The 20178-nt window shown below is 40.4% G+C and overlaps 1 protein-coding gene across 26 annotated transcripts in view; it reads right to left on the minus strand.

The window, feature by feature from the left end:
* Positions 1-20178, minus strand: part of Ank2 (ankyrin 2) — a 457187-nt gene that overhangs the window by 78206 nt on the left and 358803 nt on the right. For 21 of the 26 annotated variants that reach the window (XM_048333410.1, XM_048333424.1, XM_048333421.1 and 18 more), the window contains 7 exons: positions 18657-18755; positions 17213-17311; positions 11671-11868; positions 9356-9454; positions 8240-8338; positions 6801-6899; positions 5721-5819 (listed from right to left, as the gene is read on the minus strand). In XM_048333410.1, the coding sequence (XP_048189367.1) occupies positions 5721-5819; positions 6801-6899; positions 8240-8338; positions 9356-9454; positions 11671-11868; positions 17213-17311; positions 18657-18755 (792 nt within the window). The remainder of the gene's footprint in view (positions 1-5720; positions 5820-6800; positions 6900-8239; positions 8339-9355; positions 9455-11670; positions 11869-17212; positions 17312-18656; positions 18756-20178) is intronic. The other 5 variants (XM_048333422.1, XM_048333418.1, XM_048333412.1 and 2 more) reach the window with 1 other exon arrangement.

Raw genomic sequence — 20178 nt, forward strand, 5'->3', positions numbered from 1 at the left:
TACGCCAATCCATCATCACACCCACTCAGTTTGTTGGCTGAGATGGGGTCATGCTAAATTTTTGTCAGAGCTAGCTTGGACCATAACCCTTCCAATCTCTACTTCCTGAGTAGCTAGAACCCAGGTGTGATCCATAGCACCTCAGTTGATTGGTAATAAATTTCCCTAATATTAGATGATTATAAATGTTCATATATATAGTCATATATATAAACAACCACAGATAAGCAACGATGTATAAGCATATACGTGGTTGTTTATACCAATATCTATTTTAGTAGTTAGTTAAGTAGTTTATGCTCTATATACCACTATATGCAACATAAAACACGATGAGTTTAAAATTTTATAGATAAGGTAAATAATTGATGCTGGCTGATGGACAAGTGAAGGGATGAGTCATATCTCATAGTTTTCCCACAATCTTAGTTGATTGGGTTTGATGACTGCTGCTGCCAGAAATGTGTCCCCTTTACTCTGAGTCCTGATGGCAAATGTATAGGGACTGTATCCATGGAAAATGGTCTCATCTTTCCCACTGAGCACTTCAAAGTAAAATTAGAAAAGCAAAAGTTAAGGAAAAACAAATCATGATTCCAAAATGTCTTGGAAATTTCTGCAGCAGCGATGCTTCCTTTACGAACTGCTGCCTTTCCGTGCCTCCCTTACAATGACTTTATTCATGCTTTGGGGTAAAGAAGTCTGGAAGGAAGGAAATCAAAGTTTCTTTGATCAAAGAAAACTCACAGGACTACTCGAATGGCCCAGTATATAAGTCCAAGTGGTAAAAAACTAGTATATCATGTAACAGCTATAATTCCTCTACCACAATTGGAATGATAAAACTATCTGACTTGATTTGCTCTCCCGGAAGGATGTCCTGTCATCACTTAATAGTTGTAAATCATTTGTTGATGAATCCACAGACTTTATAAAATGGTATCAAATATGATGCTCCCACGAAAATCAACAAAAGGCACTGTTTTATGAGTATTTTGTTGAAAATTGAGTACAAATCATTCTTGCATAAAATTCTTATGAAGCTATTTTTTTTGTTTTAGCGAACTCAAGATTGGTTATCTGGTACTAGATAGAACATGGGCTTTAAGTCCTACAACTGAAATTTGAATCCTATAATTGCATTCTGTGTGTTCCAGCTTTTACACTTTTCTGTCTTTTAATTGGAGATAACAGTCCCATGGAACTTTCTGCTTCGATGGTTTTCATCATGATCTTCAGATCTCAGCCTACTGAGTAACTAGGATTATAGGTATAAGCGACTGGCACCCAGCCATGTGGTATATTCGTAATTCAGAATATTAAGTGTTACAATTAATATTAATAATAACATATTATATGGGAAAAGAATGGTCAAAACTCCTTTCCAAAGAAAATACATATAATGTAAGAAGACATCACTAAAGAATAATCTATATAATATATATGTAGTATATAATATATAAAATATTATATATCAAGTCTTATCCCCAAATTCTATGTTGCAAAATTATTACTCATAATTCCATGAGAAGTCAGTTCAGAGAAATGTAAAGATAAAACAGTACCAAAAGATATAACAAGTAACAGTAGCCCTTCAGATAAAGTACTTGCTTAGTTAATGTGGATGATGACTTTGTATTATTTTAGCAGAATGCAGAAATGCTTTGGTGGTTTATATTTAGTTTAATGGCTTTTTACCTAGCAACTTAAAAATTCTGAGAATAGTTTTGTGGTTGTTGTTGTTGTTGCTTTTTGAGAAGGAGGAATAATGCTCAGCAAGCAAGTTTAGAAAATTATAGCTATGTGGGAGTAAATATAAAAGTCACAACTCAGGGCTGGGGATATGGCTTAGTGGCAAGAGTGCTTGCCTCGTATTCATGAAGCCCTGGGTTCAATTCCCCAGCACCACATATACAGAAAACGGCCAGAAGTGGTGCTGTGCCTCAAGTGGCAGAGTGCTAGCCTTGAGCAAAGGAACCCAGGGACAGTGCTCAGGTCCTGAGACCAAGCCCTAGGACTGAAAAAAAAAAAAAGTCACAACTCAGAGTATTCAAAGAGCTGTCCACATATATCAGGTGTGCTCAATTTCTGACATAGCATCTGACTGGCTTAGAGATGGTTATTTGAATATTGTTCTGAACACTAGTGGCTCACATCTGGAATCCTAGCTACTCAAAAGGCTGAGATCTGAGGATCAAGATTCAAAACCAGTACAGGCAGTGAGATACTTATCTCCAATTAACCAGTAAGAAAGCTGGAAATGGAACTATGGCTCAATAGAAGGAGTACCAGCCTTGAGCAAAAATGGACAGGGCCCAGGCCCTGAGTTCGAACTCCAATATAAATCACACACACACACACACACACACACACACACACACACACGTGTATATGTATGCTTATATGTACATATATACAAAGACATTAAAGAAAGTCACTTATTTGCTTCCTTTTTAAAATTCATATCTTTATGTTTAAAGTCATATTCTCTAAATAATAGTTATAAATCACACCTGTCAGTCCTATGGTGTTGCTGATGTTAATAAGAATTTATTTCTGGTGGAGCAAAATCCTCCTCCTCCATTCCAACAAGATTGTAAACTACTTGGGGGAAGAGGTCATTCTTTAGCAGTGCACTGGTGGCTCTTTAGCATGCAGCATCTATTTTCATATCCAACAAATAATGAAAAAATGAATCAGAGAATAAAAGGAATGAAAACAGGTTCAAGATAGCAGGAGAGAGACAGCTTGCCATCTAGTGGCAAATTAATAAAAATCTGCATACTTGATTCCAAGAGCATGGAAACAGTCATAAAGTTGATGACAAACAACAAATGAAAGAAGACTTTGTCAGGAGGCTGAGAAGTGAGGATTGTAGTTCAAATCCAACCTCAGGCAAAAAAATCCAAGAGACTCTTATCTCCAATTAGCCTCCAATAAAACAAGCCAAGATAAAACAATAACAACAAAAGCCCAAAGTGGAGCTGTGGCTCAAGTGGTAGAATATTAGCCTGGAGCGAAAAGTTCAGAGTAGCTGGGCGCTGGTGGCTCATGCCTATAGTCCTAGCTACTCAGGAGGCTGAGATTTGAGGACTGTGGTTTGAAGCCAGATCTAGCAGAAAAGTTCATCAGACTCTTTTCTCCAATAACTTAGAAAAAGTCAGAAGTAGCACTGTGGCTCTAGTGGTAGAGTGTTAGCCTTGAGCACAGAGGCTCAGGGAGACTGTGTTCAGGACTTAAGTTCAAGCCTCAAGACCCGCAAAACAAAACAAAACACAAAAACACCACCACCAACAACAACAAAAAAACAGCTTCTAACAACAGATATACTTGGCTGCTCAGCCAATCTTGCTACTTTGTTTATTTGTGATATAAACATAGCTTTAGTAATGCTATAAAAAGGCATAGATGTACAGACTATTAATATGAAGATTTCCCTGGACTAACAAATCTTATAGTAAGAAAAAGTAAAGTTCAGCTAGCTGGGTGCCAGTGGCTCACACTTGTGATCCTAGCTACTTAGAAGACTGAGATCTGAGGACATAGTTTGAAGGCAGTGCATGCAGGAAAGCCCACAAGACTCATCTCCAATAAACCTCTCAAAAATCGGAAGTGGCACTGTTGTTCAAGTGGTAGAGTGCTAGCCTTGAGCACAAAGAGGCTCAGGGACAGTGCCCGGGCCCACAACTGATTTTAAAAAAAAAATAAGATTCAGCTGAACACAAAGGACTTTGAATATTTTTATCACAGTGAAAAAATGATAAATATTTGAGAAGATAGACTAACCTTGGCTTGAACATCGTACAACATATAAATGTATTAAAATGTCATACATGGGGCTGGGGATATGGCCTAGTGGCAAGAGTGCTTGCCTTGTATACATGAGGCCCTGGGTTCGATTCCCCAGCACCACATATACAGAAAATGGCCAGAAGTGGTGCTGTGGCTCAAGTGGCAGAGTGCTAGCCTTGAGCAAGAAGAAGCCAGGAACAGTGCTCAAGCCCTGAGTCCAAGCCCCAGGACTGGTAAAAAAAAAAAAAAAATGTCATACAATTTTCCATGGATATGGACAAAATTCATGCAATTAAAAAAAAAAACTTTGAATAGAATAAAATGATCCAGGTGCCAGTGGCTCAGGCCAGCAATTTTAGCTACTTGGGAGGCTGATATATGAAGATCCTGTTTCAAAGGTAGCCAGGACAAATGAATCTGAGAGACTTTTATCTCTAATTCTAATCAGCAAAAAAAAAAAAAAAAAAGCTAGAAGTAGAGGTGTGGCTCAAGTGGTGGAGTGCCAGGCTTGAGGGAAAAAGCCTAGTGAGAGTGGAGGCCCTGAATTCGTCTCAGTACTGGCATAAATAACTAAAATAAAAGTTTAATATTAAAAATATCCAGTCACATAGAGCAATGTACAAATACACTCCAAGACAAGGATGAGACTGAATTTCTCATGTGTAATTTATGAATGCTATATTTTAAATTTTGCAAAATATTGGAGTCTGCTGGTGAAAGGTTTTAATATGCTCACTCACCTAAAAACTCAGACTGGGTCTTGCAGCTCATTAATAACTCATGCTACACTTTATTTAAACCTCGCCATTAAGCCAACTAACTGTATTCCATCTATTGCGATGCATATCAAGGGGGACTAGCTGTCAGCCTGGAGAACAAAATTTCTTTCTTTTTTCTTTTATCTATCCAGAAGATGAAATATTCCAAAACTCCTCTCTGACTTGGATTATTTACAAGAAACTTATTTAGAATTCTTCATTTGTTGATTTATGGTACTGTTGTTTCTACAGAATATCTAATTGTTTTGAAGTCTGCTCTAATTTTTGACTTCACAAAGATGAGTTAAAGACTGGTTCTTTATTGATTTGGTGTTGAATTTAAAAGGCTAATAGGCAAAAGAAACACAAATGCAATCGCATTTCCACCTTTCTGCTAGCAGCCCCCCTCTTAAGGGCCTCTGCAGGCTTTCCTCCAGCTGAATGGTTGGAGAACATTAAGATTCAATATGATTGTCAGGCCTTTTACTCTCTCAGGCTTTCTGTGGCAAAGGCCACAGACCATCATAGCTTCCTCTTAAAGAACCAGTAGTTATATGAAACAATAAAAATCAAAGACTTTTAAATATATACTCTTTCATGGTACAGCCCAAAGTAAGCTCATGGAACTTTCTTTTTGAATAAGAACTGATCATCAGAAATACGAAGAAAAGTAAAGATAACTTGTCACTCCTAGAGTTACATTTGACGCAGCCAAGAAGCAATGCAATCAAGAAGATCGGGGTCTTTCCAGAGGCCCCCCTGTCTCCCTGGGTCTGGGCTGAGTCCTCTACAGCCTTTGCTATCATTCTGACAGCAGTAAGTATGACACACAACTAAAGAAAAAGCATACAGATGCCAGGAAATAAAAGTCACAGAAAAAGAGTACTTTTCTACAATTACACAACTGTATTCCCACCTTTTATATTGAATCACCTTGAAGAAAAAAAGCCCCAACCCCTGTGTTCATTGTGTCAGGTGTTTATATCTGGATACTTCGGTGCCGAGTCTACAACACATTCAACAACACCAAAAAAAAAAAAAAAAAAGAAAGAAAAGAAAAGAAAAAAAAGTTCAGTCCTAAAAGCTGAACACAGTGGCTGAACACAGTGATTAGCATGTGGCTGGATAACCAGGAGAACCAGAGAGAGGCTGGCCCTTCCCCACACTCACCGTGGTGGTAGTGGTCACTTCTTCCGTCACCACCTTCAGGGTATCGACCACAGAGATGTAGCCCAGGCGCTTCGCAATCGCCAAGGCAGTGTTACCATTCTGAAGAGAGAGACGGAGAGGAGAGAGGGAAAAGAAGAGTGAGAACAGAAAGGGAGGACTGGGATGGGGAGCCAATGAGATCACCCGAGGGACGGCGTGAGCCAGCATTTCCTTCCAAAACAAGGCACAGCTCCACGAAAATCACTAGTTTTTACCATTACATCTAAATCTGTCTTTGTAACTTCTTTAGGCTATAGGCCCGGGTCACCATGGTAACACAACAAGCTTGCATCTGCCTGCTCTTTTTAATAAGAAGCACTTGATGCTTTAACCCTAAGGTGGTCACACATCTTCTGCAAATGCTGGACTAATCTTAGGAAAATACCTCTTGCCTTGATGACAATCTTCCCTGTTCCCCCCACCCCAAAGTACTGGGGGAATAAAAGTACCCTTACTCCTCACCGGGGATCAGTGAAGCCAGCTGCCTCAGGTCAGATGATTTCCCCCCAAAAGACAAGGTAACAGATTAAACTACAGCTGTGCAAGAGCTCAGTGTGCAGGAAAATAACACAAGCAAGCAATTCCAGCAGCCTCCAGCCGAGGCCCAGAGCATGGGATCCCTGGCTTGTTTAATTACACCACTTAGTTTACATTTCAATGGCTCCACATCCCAATGAGCTTTGTCTAAGCCAGCAGCAGCTCCGAAATGGGGCTCCCTTAAAGAAAGCAGAGAAGGAGGGGTGCCTCTGCTCACATCTGAGAGCCAGCTGTAAGGCAGCAGAGAATTCCCAGAATGCTGAGCACAGGGCCCCACTCTCTCTGAGAGCCAGCTCAAATCTTGCCAAATGGTGAGTCCCTTCTGGGCTCACACTCCTAGGAAGTCACACGGGTTTCTGGAAGGGTTTGCCAGAAATCTGGGGCTTTCCACAGTCCAGGAGATTACTTAAAGAGGCTAGATGAGAAGTGAGCTCAGACAAGAGGCCACTGATGCTAGAGAGGCAGAGGAAGAGAGCCTGGCAGGAAGGCTGTGTGGCTGCTTACCGCGGTGATGGCATTGGGCTTGGCTCCATGCTGGAGCAGGACATTGATGATGTGTGTGTGGCCTTGCTGGGCAGCCTGGTGCAAAGGTGTGTAGCCATTCTGCAGATGATAGGCACAGAGAGAGGGCAAGTAGATTAGCCTTCATTTTCAATGTCCTAGTCTTACTGACAACAAAGCCATCAAGAGATGTTTTGTTTATCAGAGCCCAATTTTCCCAGCAACCCATTGCTCAGCAGCAGGCACTCCCTCACACCTTATGCTCTGCTAAACAAAGCAAAGAGCCCAGCTTATGAAACACAAGAGAAACAGACTCCACATAATGGTAACCCATATAAATATATATATACATATATATATATATATATATTCACCAATTAGCATTAAACATGTAAATACTATGGAGATTTAAAATGGGAAAGGACATTATGCATGCGATATCTTTCCTAAAACCTGGTAGAATATGTTAGTTTTTCATTGCTTATTTAAGGGCTGTACATAGTACAACATCCACTGCTTGTTCACACTAAATTTCCTGACAATAAATGCTTGTGTTAGATTTAGAGATTTTTGTTGTTGTTGTTGTTGTTCTTTTCCAATACTGGGGCTTGAACTCAGGGCTCAGGTGCTGTTTCTTAGCTTTTTCACTCAAGGCTAGCACTCTACCACTGGAGGCATACCTCCATTTCTAGCTTCTAGCTGGTTACTTGGAGATGAGAGTCTCTATGATTTGTCTGTCCTGACTGGCTTTGAACCTCCATCCTCAGATCTCAGCCTCCCAAGTAGCTAGGATTATAGGCATAAGCCATTAGTGCCAAGCCTTATTAGCATCTTGAGTGATGTTTTTGAAAACTTCTGAATGTGCTCAGCAAGTTACATGAGCCCGCTCACATGCTGCAATTAGGAATTCCTGATTTGGGAGTTTGAAAACACAGCGTACAGTATATTTCTTGGAATTAAAGAACCAGAAGCTTCAGAGTTACAGTATATATGAATGGGAGTAGTTGTAGCATGCATTTCTCTTCAACTTGAACCAATCGGAGTGCACTGAGATGGGAGGCGATGCTCTGAACGTGCTTTGTTGAAGACCATCATTTCAATATGTTGGGAAAATGCATTGCACTCAAGCCAGCTCTCCATTCTCCCCAAGAACTTCCTTATTGGGCCCTGTTTGCTATTATATCTTACAGTAAACTGTTAAATCAATGTCAGCTACTTGCGCTCTATAACCAAAGCAGTTCAGCCACTAACCAACCTACATGGATATGGAAGGTTCTTAGAATGAAAGGTCGCAAGCATTCCTTTTTCAAAATTATTTTAGAAGAACAAAATGAAAAAAAAAAGGCAGGAGGGAGTGGGGAGAGTCTACTTGAAGCCCGTGAAGCATTTATATGATCAGATGTCTGTTCACAGGAAAGGAAAAAGAGCATGAGACATCGTACCTTGGTTTTTGCATTCACATTTGCCCCTTGCTTCAGAAGGAAGTTGACCATCTTCACATTGCCATAGTGACAGGCCACAATTAAAGGAGTGTAACCAAGCTGTAAATATGAAACAGATTAATGATAATGATGATGACAATCATAAGAAATAGATCACAAAGTCAAAGCATTAGTTTTGTAACAGCTAATACCCAAAGGGAGAACAATTCTGTAATATTTCAGTTATTGTTGAATGGGAAGAAATTCAAGTTGATTGTACACTTTAACAAATGATATATGCGTCTACTAAATATGTAGATTGAGATAGATCCTCATGCACATAGAACTTTACACCAGCAAGGGAGTGCTGAGGTATTGCTAAGTTAGCAAAGAATCAAAAGAAAAGTACAGAGGTGACTATTTGAAAACAGAGTAGCCTGCCTTTCATAGGAAGAAACCCTGGAAAGGTCCCACTAAGGTAGGCATAAGAAATGGGTTTGGTGGGGTAAATGGGTTTGGTGGGGTTTGGTGGCTCACACCTTATAATCCTTGCTACTCAGGAGGCTGAGATCTGAGGATCATGGTTTGAAGCCAGGCTGGGCAGGAAAGTCTAATCTCCAATTAGCCAGCAAAAAGTTGGAAGTGGAGGAATGGCTCAGGAAGTTGAGCAAAACAGTCTTGAGTGAAAAAGCCCAGTGAGGGCTTGAGGCCCTGAATTCAAAGCATAGCACTGGCACGCATGCATGCGTGCTTGCACATGCTCGTAGGCACACACACACACACACACACACACACACACACACACACACACACACACACTTGAATGGGCTTGAATCATGGCTTAGAAAGGAATATGCTACTTCCAGAACAAGGTCATGGAGGAAAGGCAACACAGAAAGGAAAAGCAAAGTCACAGGACTAGCCAAATCAGTGAGGGAAGGGTCACTTCACCCTGCAAAATCAGAGTCTTCTATAGTGTGTCCTGACACCATGCTCTCCAGGCAGATTTGAATGCAGCAAAACCAGGGACCCCTGAAAAACTGGTTAGTAGGAGGAATGACATAGTTTCCAAGAGACTTTTGAGAATTTGGAAATCATCCAAACTGGAACTTGTTACAATCTTGACAGTGACTTTACCTTTGTATGAGCATCTTGGTCAGCCCCGTGCTTGGTAAGAATGTCGGCGACATTGACTTTATCTTCTTGTGCTGCAAGGTGTAAGGATGTGAGGCCACTCTATGGAGATAAAGTGCAAACAGAGTACGGTTGATCAGGAAAACGCATCACCTCATCTCCATCCTCAGCATTTGGGGTTTAGTTTCTATGTTTCCCATACTGGGGTTTGAACTCTGAGTCTCATGCTTGCTCAGCTAGCTTGCTCACTTAACATTCTACCACCTGAACCATGCCTCCATTTCTCATTTATACTGTATATTCTTTTTTTTTTTTTTGGCCAGTCCTGGGCCTTGGACTCAGGGCCTGAGCACTGTCCCTGGCTTCCTTTTTTTGCTCAAGGCTAGCACTCCGCCACTTGAGCCACAGCGCCGCTTCTGGCTATTTTCTGTATATGTGGTGCTGGGGAACCGAACCTAGGGCCTCATGTATCCGAGGCAGGCACTCTTGCCACTAGGCTATATCCCCAGCCCCTATACTGTATATTCTTAAAGCATCCTAAAATCCTCATCTCCTCCACCAAGGAACTACATCTTTTCCTAGCTAAAACAAACTCTTGAAGTTAGGGGTTTTGTTTTCTCTCTCTCTCTCTCTCTCTCTCTCTCTCTCTCTCTCTCTCAGTGTATGTGTGTGTGTGTGTGTGTGCGCGCGCACGCGCGCGTTTGCTCCAAGACTTATTCTCTGAGTTAACCAACACCTTCAGCAAACTGTACTTTCTATTTTCTATTTTGGGCATGTATGATGTGAGTTTTTAAAATAACTCAGCTAATAAGATCTGAAGCAGCCTTCATTTGAAACCCACCTGCGCCTCTTGCTGAATTTGTCTCTGTAAATAATTTATCAAACAAATATTACTTCAAGGTTAAAACCCTAACAATAATCTGTTTTTACCATCAATAAAATATCATATTACAAGAAATGAGTTCTGAATAATTTTCTCCAGGATTTAGAGTGTACATATTTTAGTGGGGGGAGGGACTCTTCCAGATGCTAAATTTTAAAAAGTAACATTTGCATTTTTAAGGATTATAAACTGGCTGTAAAAGCATTTGCTATGTATAAATGTAATTATTGGATTTATCTAAATATAGAATTAAAGTGTAGTTGTAAATAAAATAAAAATGGAGGAATGGAGCAAGTACGGGATGGAATAGTTATTCAGTCAATGCCACATATAGAAATCTCAATTTACATGGATAGCTCTCATCCAACAAAATTGGGATTTAAAGATTCAACTGGGTGCTAGTGGCTCACACTTGTAATCCTACCTACTCAGGACACTGAGAATCATATTTCAAAGCCAGCCTCAAGCAGGAAAGTCCATGAGACTTTTATCTCCAATAAACTATCAAAAGGCCAGAAACAGAGCTGTGGTTAAAGTGGTACAGCACTAGCCTTGAACACAAAAACTCAGGGACAGTGCCCAGGCCTTGAGTTCATGCCCCAAGACAAGAAAAAAGAAATTATCCTTAAGTAAATGTACAAAGGAGTTCTAATCCAACATGTCTGTTTATGAGCCTAATACATCTTGATCAATGTCACCCCTTCCACCCATCTCCTCATTTCTCCCAACCCATGCCCTCAATTCCCCTACTTAAGTTCCTGCCTTCATAGAGGTTAGATTTTAGCTGATAGGGTATCCATATCTATACTCCTCTCTCCTTGTTATTATTCAATAACTTCATCCTCTTCCTATGTATCTTGTAGCTATATTCTGAGGTAGATATTTGTGCTCGGAGAAACTTCTCATCCTCACTTCCAATTTACAGTCGAGTTCAACCAACCTTGTTGGGTCTGGAATTCAGACCAGCAGAAACTAGAGCTCTCTGGGGTGACAGGGGCGCTAGCTCTCAAGAACTCACTCCCGACACTCACATTACATGAGGAAACTGAGAAAGTTAATCTAAAGAAAGAGTGGGTGAGGGGATGGAAGCATGTGCTAGCCAATGAGAAAGTCTCAGTCTTGGACAAAAGAAAGAGAAAGAGGAGTGGGGAAGAAAAGAGAGGAAGAAGAGAAGAAAGGGAGGAAGGGAGGGAGGGAGGATTTGAAACTACAGAGAAAAGTCAAGATGCAAAAACACAGCCCACATTGGTAGACAAGAGTGACTACCTTGCTTCTCACATTTTTCTAGCCCCTTCTAAACCTCACCTCCCTTCCCATCTTTGAGGCCTAGGCTACATCCTTGTGTCCTTTTCTCTTTGTTCCAGGTTATATTGGATTGGTTTCTGTTCACCAACACCTGAAAGCCTGGTTGCAGCCAGAGTCTAGAAGCGAGTACCTTGGTTGACATGTGGATGTTGGCTCCCTTATCCAGAAGCAATGTGACCATGTCCGCGTGGCCCTCCTGTGAGGCCAGGTGGAGTGGAGTCACTCCCTGCTTCGTCACAATGTTCGTCTCGGCTCCATAATTCAGGAGTGTGGATGCGATCTGCATCTGATTCTTCTTGGCAGCAATGTGTAAAGGGGTGTAACCATTCTAAAACAAGAATGAAAGCAAACAGACAGAATGCTTAACAATTACCTCGAAAAGGTAAAATTACCAGAAAAGGTAAAAACAGGCTGATAGTTAATCCAGACTCTCACTTAATCACAAGTTTGCATTCAACCATTCTCCACCTTCACCCCAGAACTCCCCATTAGATGATAAGTCAGTGCTAGACACAAAGACCCCAAAGCTGAAGTCTCCTTATAATGCTGCTTCTTTCCTGAACAGCAACAGAAAGTAAGGCAGGGTCTTCTACTTCACAGACCTTTAAGAAGTACCTAAGCATGGATTTCACATCTCCTGCTTCTGTCTTCTCTTTTCCAGACTCCATTTCCCATTCTTCCAACTCTTCCTGACAGAAGTTTCATTTCTAGGCCTTGTCCTGAGCTGACTAGATAGTTCATCATATAGCTTTTGAATTGTGGGACCTGGCACTACAGGCTATACTTTAGATGTTGTTCTAGTAATACACAATAAACTAGAATCCTTTCTATGTGTTTATTACTATCTTACTACTAATATGCTTCTGTTGGAATTGCATTTTGAGAAACAAATGTTACTGAGAATTCTAGGTACAGGAATACAAAGGTGAGAGTGATAGGACTGAGTCTCAAGAGTTGTCTTCAAACAGCAAAAAGATATTCAACATCAACAAACAAACAAACTCAAGCTTATATTAATCCTTTGGCCAATGTCAATCTGAGACCTCTCTCTTCTTCCCACAACCTGCTGCTCATAACATGAGGTTATTGCCTTTATGTAGGAGTTTGTAGAATAATCCAGAAAAAAAAAACTCATGCACTGCTTACAAGAGACAAATAGTACACTCTATACTTGAATGGAAACAAAAAGAAAATCACATGAACTAGTGTACATCTGGAGCATACATTGTTTTCTTTCTTTTATCAAATCCAGTGGAAATTTTCAAGAACACTGCATGAAACAGAAGCTAAAAACAGTGGCTTTGACACAATAGTAACATGCTAAAGGGATGCCAGTCACCTGATTCTGGTGAGATGATAAGAGATAGTCTGAGGCCATGCCACCTCCTTAAATCTAACTGCAAAATGAGAAGAAGGAGGAGAAGAAGGAGAGGGAGGGGAAGGGGGAGGGAGGGGAGGGGGAGGGGGAGGAGGAGGAAGAGGAGGAGGAGGAGGAGGAGGAGGAGGAGGAGGAGGAGGAGGAGGAGGAGGAGGAGGAGGAGGAGGAGGAGGAAAGGAAGGAAGGAAGGAAGGAAGGAAGGAAGGAAGGAAGGAAGGAAGGAAGGAAGGAAGGAAGGAAGGAAGGAAGGAAGGAAGACTAAAAGGCAGTTGTGAGAATTTTAATGTCCCTTTGTACCACTATCAAATGTCAGTCTTTCAGTGGTCCTATATTATAGTCTATTCCCATTTCTTTAACAAAAAGTTAGCATGTTTCAATTTATTTTTAACCAATATTTCTGTTCTAACTTTTAAAGAAAGCTTAGCAGCTCTCCTTGGTGAACTTTGCAGGGCCCGATTATAAGTCCCAGATGTTCTGGCTGTTGGAGGATATTGCACTTGTGTAAATGAGTATTGTTGAATAGGAGGGTACATAGATTTTGTGATCCATACAAGTTTTTGCTATCATGTTTTTGGCTGTTTTCTTTTGTCAGTCATAGGGCTTGAACTTGAGGGCTAGGCTCTTTTATTCAAGACTAGCCCCCTACTATTTGAGCCACAGTGCCAATTCCAGTTTTCTAGTGATTAACTGGAGATAAAAGACTTTCCTGCCTAGCCTGGTTTTGAACCATGATCCTCAGATATCAGCCTTTCGCATAACTAAGATTACAGACATGAACCACCAGAGCCCAACTTGTTTATTTGTTTGTTAATTTGTACCAATTTCCCCCACTCCTTCCATCATATCTACCAAGGTTAGGTAAGCTATTGGGATATTTGTTAATCAGAATCATATGGTTGGAGACGAAAGTGTGTTAACAATAACAAATACAAGATGAGATATCTTTAATGTGGTGGTGTTGATCTGGGCAATGGAAAAGGACTTTGGTCCTGTAATCTGCAAGATCTGAAGAGTCCTATACTCACAGAGAAAAAAAAATGTTTTTAAACATTTGGTATTGGCACCGGAACAGGCCTGAAGACCAATGGAACAGAATTGAAGACCCAGAAATGAACCCACAGAACTACGCCTACTTAATCTTTGATAAAGGAGCTAAAACAATAGTATGGAAGAAAGATAGCCTCTTTAACAAATGGTGCTGGCAACACTGGCTCAAAACATGCAACAAACTAAAACTAGATCCTTATATATCACCCTGCACCAAAATCAATTCCAAATGGATTAAAGACCCTGAAATCAAAACAGACACCCTGAAAACACTGAAGGAAGGAGTAGGAGAAACACTTGGGCTCCTTGGCGCTGGACGGAACTTCCTTAACAAAGACCCAGAAAGCCTACAAATCAAAGAAAGGTTGGACAAATGGGACTGCATCAAACTGCAGAGCTTCTGCACGGCAAAGGACATAGCTCGCAAGATAAACAGAAAGCCCACAGACTGGGAGAAGATCTTTACCAGCCATTCAATGGACAAAGGCCTCATATCTAAAATATATGCAGAACTAAAAAAATTACCTTCCTCCAAAACAAAACCACAAAGAACCAATAGCCCGCTCATCAAGTGGGCTAAAGACTTACAAAGAGACTTCTCTGATGAGGAAATAAGAATGGCCAAGAGACATATGAAAAAGTGCTCTACATCACTGGCCATAAAAGAAATGCAAATCAAAACAACATTGAGATTCCATCTCACCCCAGTAAGAATGTCATATATCAAGAAAACTAATAATAACAATTGTTGGAGGGGATGTGGCCAAAAGGGAACCCTACTTCATTGTTGGTGGGAATTTAAACTGGTTCAGCCACTCTGGCAAGCAGTATGGAGATTCCTCAGAAGGCTAAATATAGAACTCCCCTATAACCCAGCAGCCCCACTTTTGGGTATCTATCCAAAAAACCACAAACAAAAACACAGTAAAGCCACCAGCACAGCAATGTTCATTGCAGCACAATTTGTCATAGCGAGAATCTGGAACCAACCCAGATGCCCCTCCATAGACGAATGGATCAGGAAAATGTGGTACATATACACAATGGAATTTTATGCCTCTATCAGAAAGAATGACATTGCCCCATTTGTAAGGAAATGGAAGGAGTTGGAAAAAATTATACTAAGTGAAGTGAGCCAGACCCAAAGAAACATGGACTCTATGGTCTCCCTTATTGGGAATAATTAGCACAGGTTTAGGCAAGTCACAGCAGAGGATCACAAGAGCCCAATAGCTATACCCTTATGATGACATAAGATGATGCTAAGTGAAATGAACTCCGTGTTATGGAAACGATTGTTATATCACAGTTGTAACTACTTTCAACATCCCATGTGTATCTGTAGCTTCTACTATTGATGATGTTCTTGTATCACCTTCCTGTGATTGTATCTACACTATCTCTGTAATCTTATCTGAGTATATTGGAAACCATGTATACTGGTATTAGAACTAGGAAATTGAAAGGGAATACCAAAATTGAGAACACAGGGTAAAAAAAGAGAAACAACTACAAAAGCAATACTTGCAAAACTGTTTGGTGTAAGTGAACTGAACACCTCAGGCGGGGAAAGGGTAAGGGGGAGGGGGGAGGGGAGTATGAGGGACAAGGTAACAAACAGTACAAGAAATGTATCCAATGCCTAACGTATGAAACTGTAACCACTCTGTACATCAGTTTAATAATAAAAAGTTAAAAAATAAAATAAAATAAACAGTGCAAATTGAAGGAAAAAAACAAAATAACTAAAACTTACTTCCAATAAAGACTAAGAGAATGTTCTGGATATTGACAGAAAAAAAATGAAAGATTCTGAAGATCAAAGGATTGTGTTAGAGGAGAGGAAAGATCTATGTACCCCTATAGATGGTACAAATGTTCATATACTTATATTCTTTTACAATATCAAACTTGATTATATACAAAATATATGATTTGGGCTGGGAATATGGCCTAGTGGTAGAATGCTTGCCTGGTATACATGAAGCCCTGGGTTTGATTCCTCAACACCACATATATAGAAAATGGCCAGAAGTGGCACTGTGGTTCAAGTGGTAGAGTGCTAGCCTTGAGCAAAAAAAACCCAAAGACAGTGCTCAGGCCAATATATATAGGATTCTACACAAATATTCCATTTAAACATATATGTACAATCTAAATTGTGTACATATCTTATTACAGTAGACCTAAAGGTAAAAAATGTCAGCTCCAAAGTCAGTTACCAGGTCAAATACTAACTCTAAAATTTATTTTAGAAATAAATCAACTTAAATCTCACTTTCTTGTTTGCAGAGAACATTACAACACCAATCTCATATGAGTTTTCACAGGACAAAATGAGATATGGAAAATACATACTGAGCACAGTGTTTTGCACATACATGCTATTTGTTTTTATCACATCATCTAATCAAATATGGATATTGTCTCATCATAACAATGAATATATCTTTCTTAAAATGTTCTTTCCAGGTGCCAGTAGCTTCTGGGATGTAATCCCAGATACTTGGGAGGCTGAGATTTGAGGAATGAGATTTGAAGCCAACCTAGACAGGTAAATTCCCAAGACTCTTATTTTCAATTACCCAGTATTTTTTAAGTGGAAATGGAGGTGTGACTCAAGTGGCAGAGTGCCAGGTTTAAGAGAAAAAGCTAAGGGAAAACATGAGGCCCAAGTACTCTCTCTCATACACACACACACACACACACACACACACACAATTGTTCTCAAAATATATTAGCTAAATGAACAAATGGAAGCTGTGATGATAACCTCTCCTGTTATGTGACATTCATATACATTTCAAAGGAGCAAGTCAAATGGTGAGAAATGACCTATCAAAAGGCACTAGACTTATTAAGAGTTCTTTAGGAAGCAGATGCTAGATACACAACCTACCCTACAGTTAACACAAGTGAAACAAACATAAAGACAAAAGGAACAAGAGTCTTTCAGATAGCATTTGTTTTACAGGATAGAATGAGAAACCCATAACACCTCCATCACATTTCATCCCTCAAAATTTCAACATTCATATCTAAAATATTAAATATTGGCAGTCAGCGTTGTTCATTTCCATGGCTTATAGGACCACCCTCTGAAAATCTGCTGACTCTAAAACCCTTTAAAAAGTTGGACGAAAGCAACTGATAGAAACAAAACAATAAACAGAGCTGTGGGTCCCAAGGACCCAGGTGATATTGGCTTTAATGCTGGTGAGTGGTTAGTGCTTGCTGTGATCCTCACCTTGGCAGTGGCGTGGGGAGACGCACCCTTCTCCAGGAGCAGCAGCGCCACCTTCTGGTTGTCATAGTGAGCAGCGACATGGAGCGGGGTAAGGCCATTCTGTAAAGGTGTGTTTAAGTTTCGGCATTAATATATTAGTGTCAGCGACCCTGAAGCTATGGGAATGCATGGGCATCGAGCTCAATTAAGTTGGTGTTAATTCATTAATACAGTCAATGGAAAATAAAGAATCAAAATAAAGATACAATTTTCATACTGAACGTGTACATTAAAAGGGTAAATTAAAACTCACTGGAAATGAGGGAGCATACAATTAGCAAAAGGCAGATGGATGGAACAAAAAATCAAAAAGTCTAAACTGCTATTTAAGAAATGCTACATAGAGGCTGGGGATATAGCCTAGTGGCAAGAGTGCCTGCCTCGGATACACGAGGCCCTAGGTTCGATTCCCCAGCACCACATATACAGAAAACGGCCAGAAGCGGCGCTGTGGCTCAAGTGGCGGAGTGCTAGCCTTGAGCGGGAAGAAGCCAGGGACAGTGCTCAGGCCCTGAGTCCAAGGCCCAGGACTGGCCAAAAAAAAAAAAGAAATGCTACATAGGAACCAAGCACCCAGTGCCTCACGCCTGTAACCCTAGCTCTTCAGAGGCCAAGATCTGAGAATTGTGGTTCAAAACCAGCCTGAGCAAGAAAGTCCATGAGACTCTTCTCTCCAATGAGCAAGCAAAAAGCTGGAAAAGGAGCTGTGGCTCAAGTGAGAGAGCAGTAGGCTTGAGCACAAAATCTCAGGGGCAGAGTTCAAGTCCTGAATTCAAACCCCAGGACCAGCACTAAATGAATGAATGAATTAATAATTAAATAAATAAAATTGACATCACAATAATTCTTCATAATAGAGAAGCAAGGCTTTCTCATATCAAGAACACAGATATAAGGCCCAGTTCAAGCCTTCTTCTGAATTAGTATGTGTAGGAAAGGTTTTGAGCAGATACCTCCGGACCACATGACCCGCATACATTCATCGGTGACACAAACATTTTCACAAATATTTGACTGACTCACATAACTAAAATATACTACTGAAGTCTGGTTCGTTTAGGGGAGGCTTCCAATGGCGAAATTTCCTCCCCTCTAAAAGGCATCAGGGAGGTACAAAAAAGAAGCAGGTGGGTGGATGAATGGAGAGAGGAACAGGCAAATGTGGGCATAAAATTCAGTGTACATATGTGAAAAGGAAACCGTGTAACTCGAGAGTGTGGCCGGGGTTGGGAAAGATGGGGAGAGCAAAGGAAGGGGTGATACTGATCAAGATGCACTGAAGTGATTTATTAACTTGAAACCCTATGTCCAATCACCTAAAGGTATTTTATACCTTTATTTTAAAATAAAGGAATAAAGGTGTAAAATAAAATGCACAAAATAACACACCATCGGAAGCATGTACCTTTCCGGCAGAGTCTGCAGCAGCACGGCGTTGCAAGAGGAGTTTTGCCACATCCAGGCTTCCATACTTGGCTGCGACATGCAGGGGAGTGAAGCCCTTCTGGAAAATGGGAAGAATGAAATGTACAATTTAGGTTCCTAAATCCTCATCTTTGTTCAGATACTAAGCAATCTGTTGATTTTCCATCTGGAAAAAAATGTTGTGAGCATAAAATGTGCTAGTCATAAACGAAAACAAGACTACAAAATAAAAATGAACATTCAAAAGTTAGGTTTGATGGGCTAAACAAAAGAAGTGTTAAAGTTGTGGAGACTGAGATTGGATGTTGTAAGTTTGGGATTAATAATGTCCTCTAGAGACAGGAAAATGGCTCTGATTTGGGAGCCAAGAAAAAAGAAAGAAAGAAAAGAAACCCTGTCCTTTTTTTTTTAAAACCTTGCCTCTAAAATTAATAGAATTTTGAGAACAGCTGCCTTCTATCTCTTACAATTCTTTTTTTTTATAACACCTTAATTCTAAGTTTCTTTATTTAAATTTTAGGATATTTTGGGAGTTGTGGTTTAAAAAAATAGAAGAATTCTTTGTGATTCGCTTGACATTTTCTTTTGCAAAAAAATTGCAAGATCAGTGGTCGACAGAATGAAATATACTCATTATGAAAAAGTTCCTCCCATCAGACTTTTGTCCCCTTTTTCCAGAAAATCCAGGCTGTCTGAAAGACTCTCTCCTCTTGGAAAAAACATTCCACTCCTGGCACGATGTTGGGCTGATTAACACCAGACTTTTGAACACATGGAAAGTTGAATGTGCTTTTCAAAGATCTTTGTTGTGCGTGTTCATACATACACACGCTCATGTCTGTGTGCCCAACAAAGAGTCACATTCTGTCATTAGTAGTGTGAGAAATGCAGGGATCTTCCTGGACTGAGATCTCAGATCACACTACAATTCTAGACATTGGACCAGACACTGAAACCACATGCTCTTCCGACCACACAGTGGGGGTTGGTGGGATCCACCCCGACCAGGTCCTGTGAACACATCACAGATACGTGCCCAACATTCATGCGCCTAACTATAGCTTGCCTTGGACCGTTGAAGCCCCATCTTTTTAAATTTTTTAATTAATTAATTAATTTATTATTACTTTTTGGGGGGGCCAGTCCTGGGCCTTGAACTCAGGGCTTGAGCACTGTTCCTGGCTTCTTTTTGCTCAAGGCTAGCATTCTACCACTTGAGCCACAGGGCCTCTTCTGGCCTTTTCTATATATGTGGTGCTGAGGAATCGAACCCAGGGCTTCCTGTATACAAGGCAAGCACTCTTGCCACTAGGCCATATTCCCAGCCCCAAGGCCCCATCTTAAACTGACTATCTCCCCAAGTGCCAAGAGTTCTCTATCATAGTTTCACCAGACTGATTATTTTTAAGTTAGATGATAGTTTTCCTTTCTGCTTAAAATTTTAAAATAACTAAATAAAACACATTTGATACTACTAAGTTCTTGGAAGCAAGTGTCTCTTC

This window comes from Perognathus longimembris, chromosome 24, assembly GCF_023159225.1.
Source record: "Perognathus longimembris pacificus isolate PPM17 chromosome 24, ASM2315922v1, whole genome shotgun sequence".
Classification (NCBI taxonomy): Eukaryota; Metazoa; Chordata; class Mammalia; order Rodentia; family Heteromyidae; genus Perognathus; species Perognathus longimembris.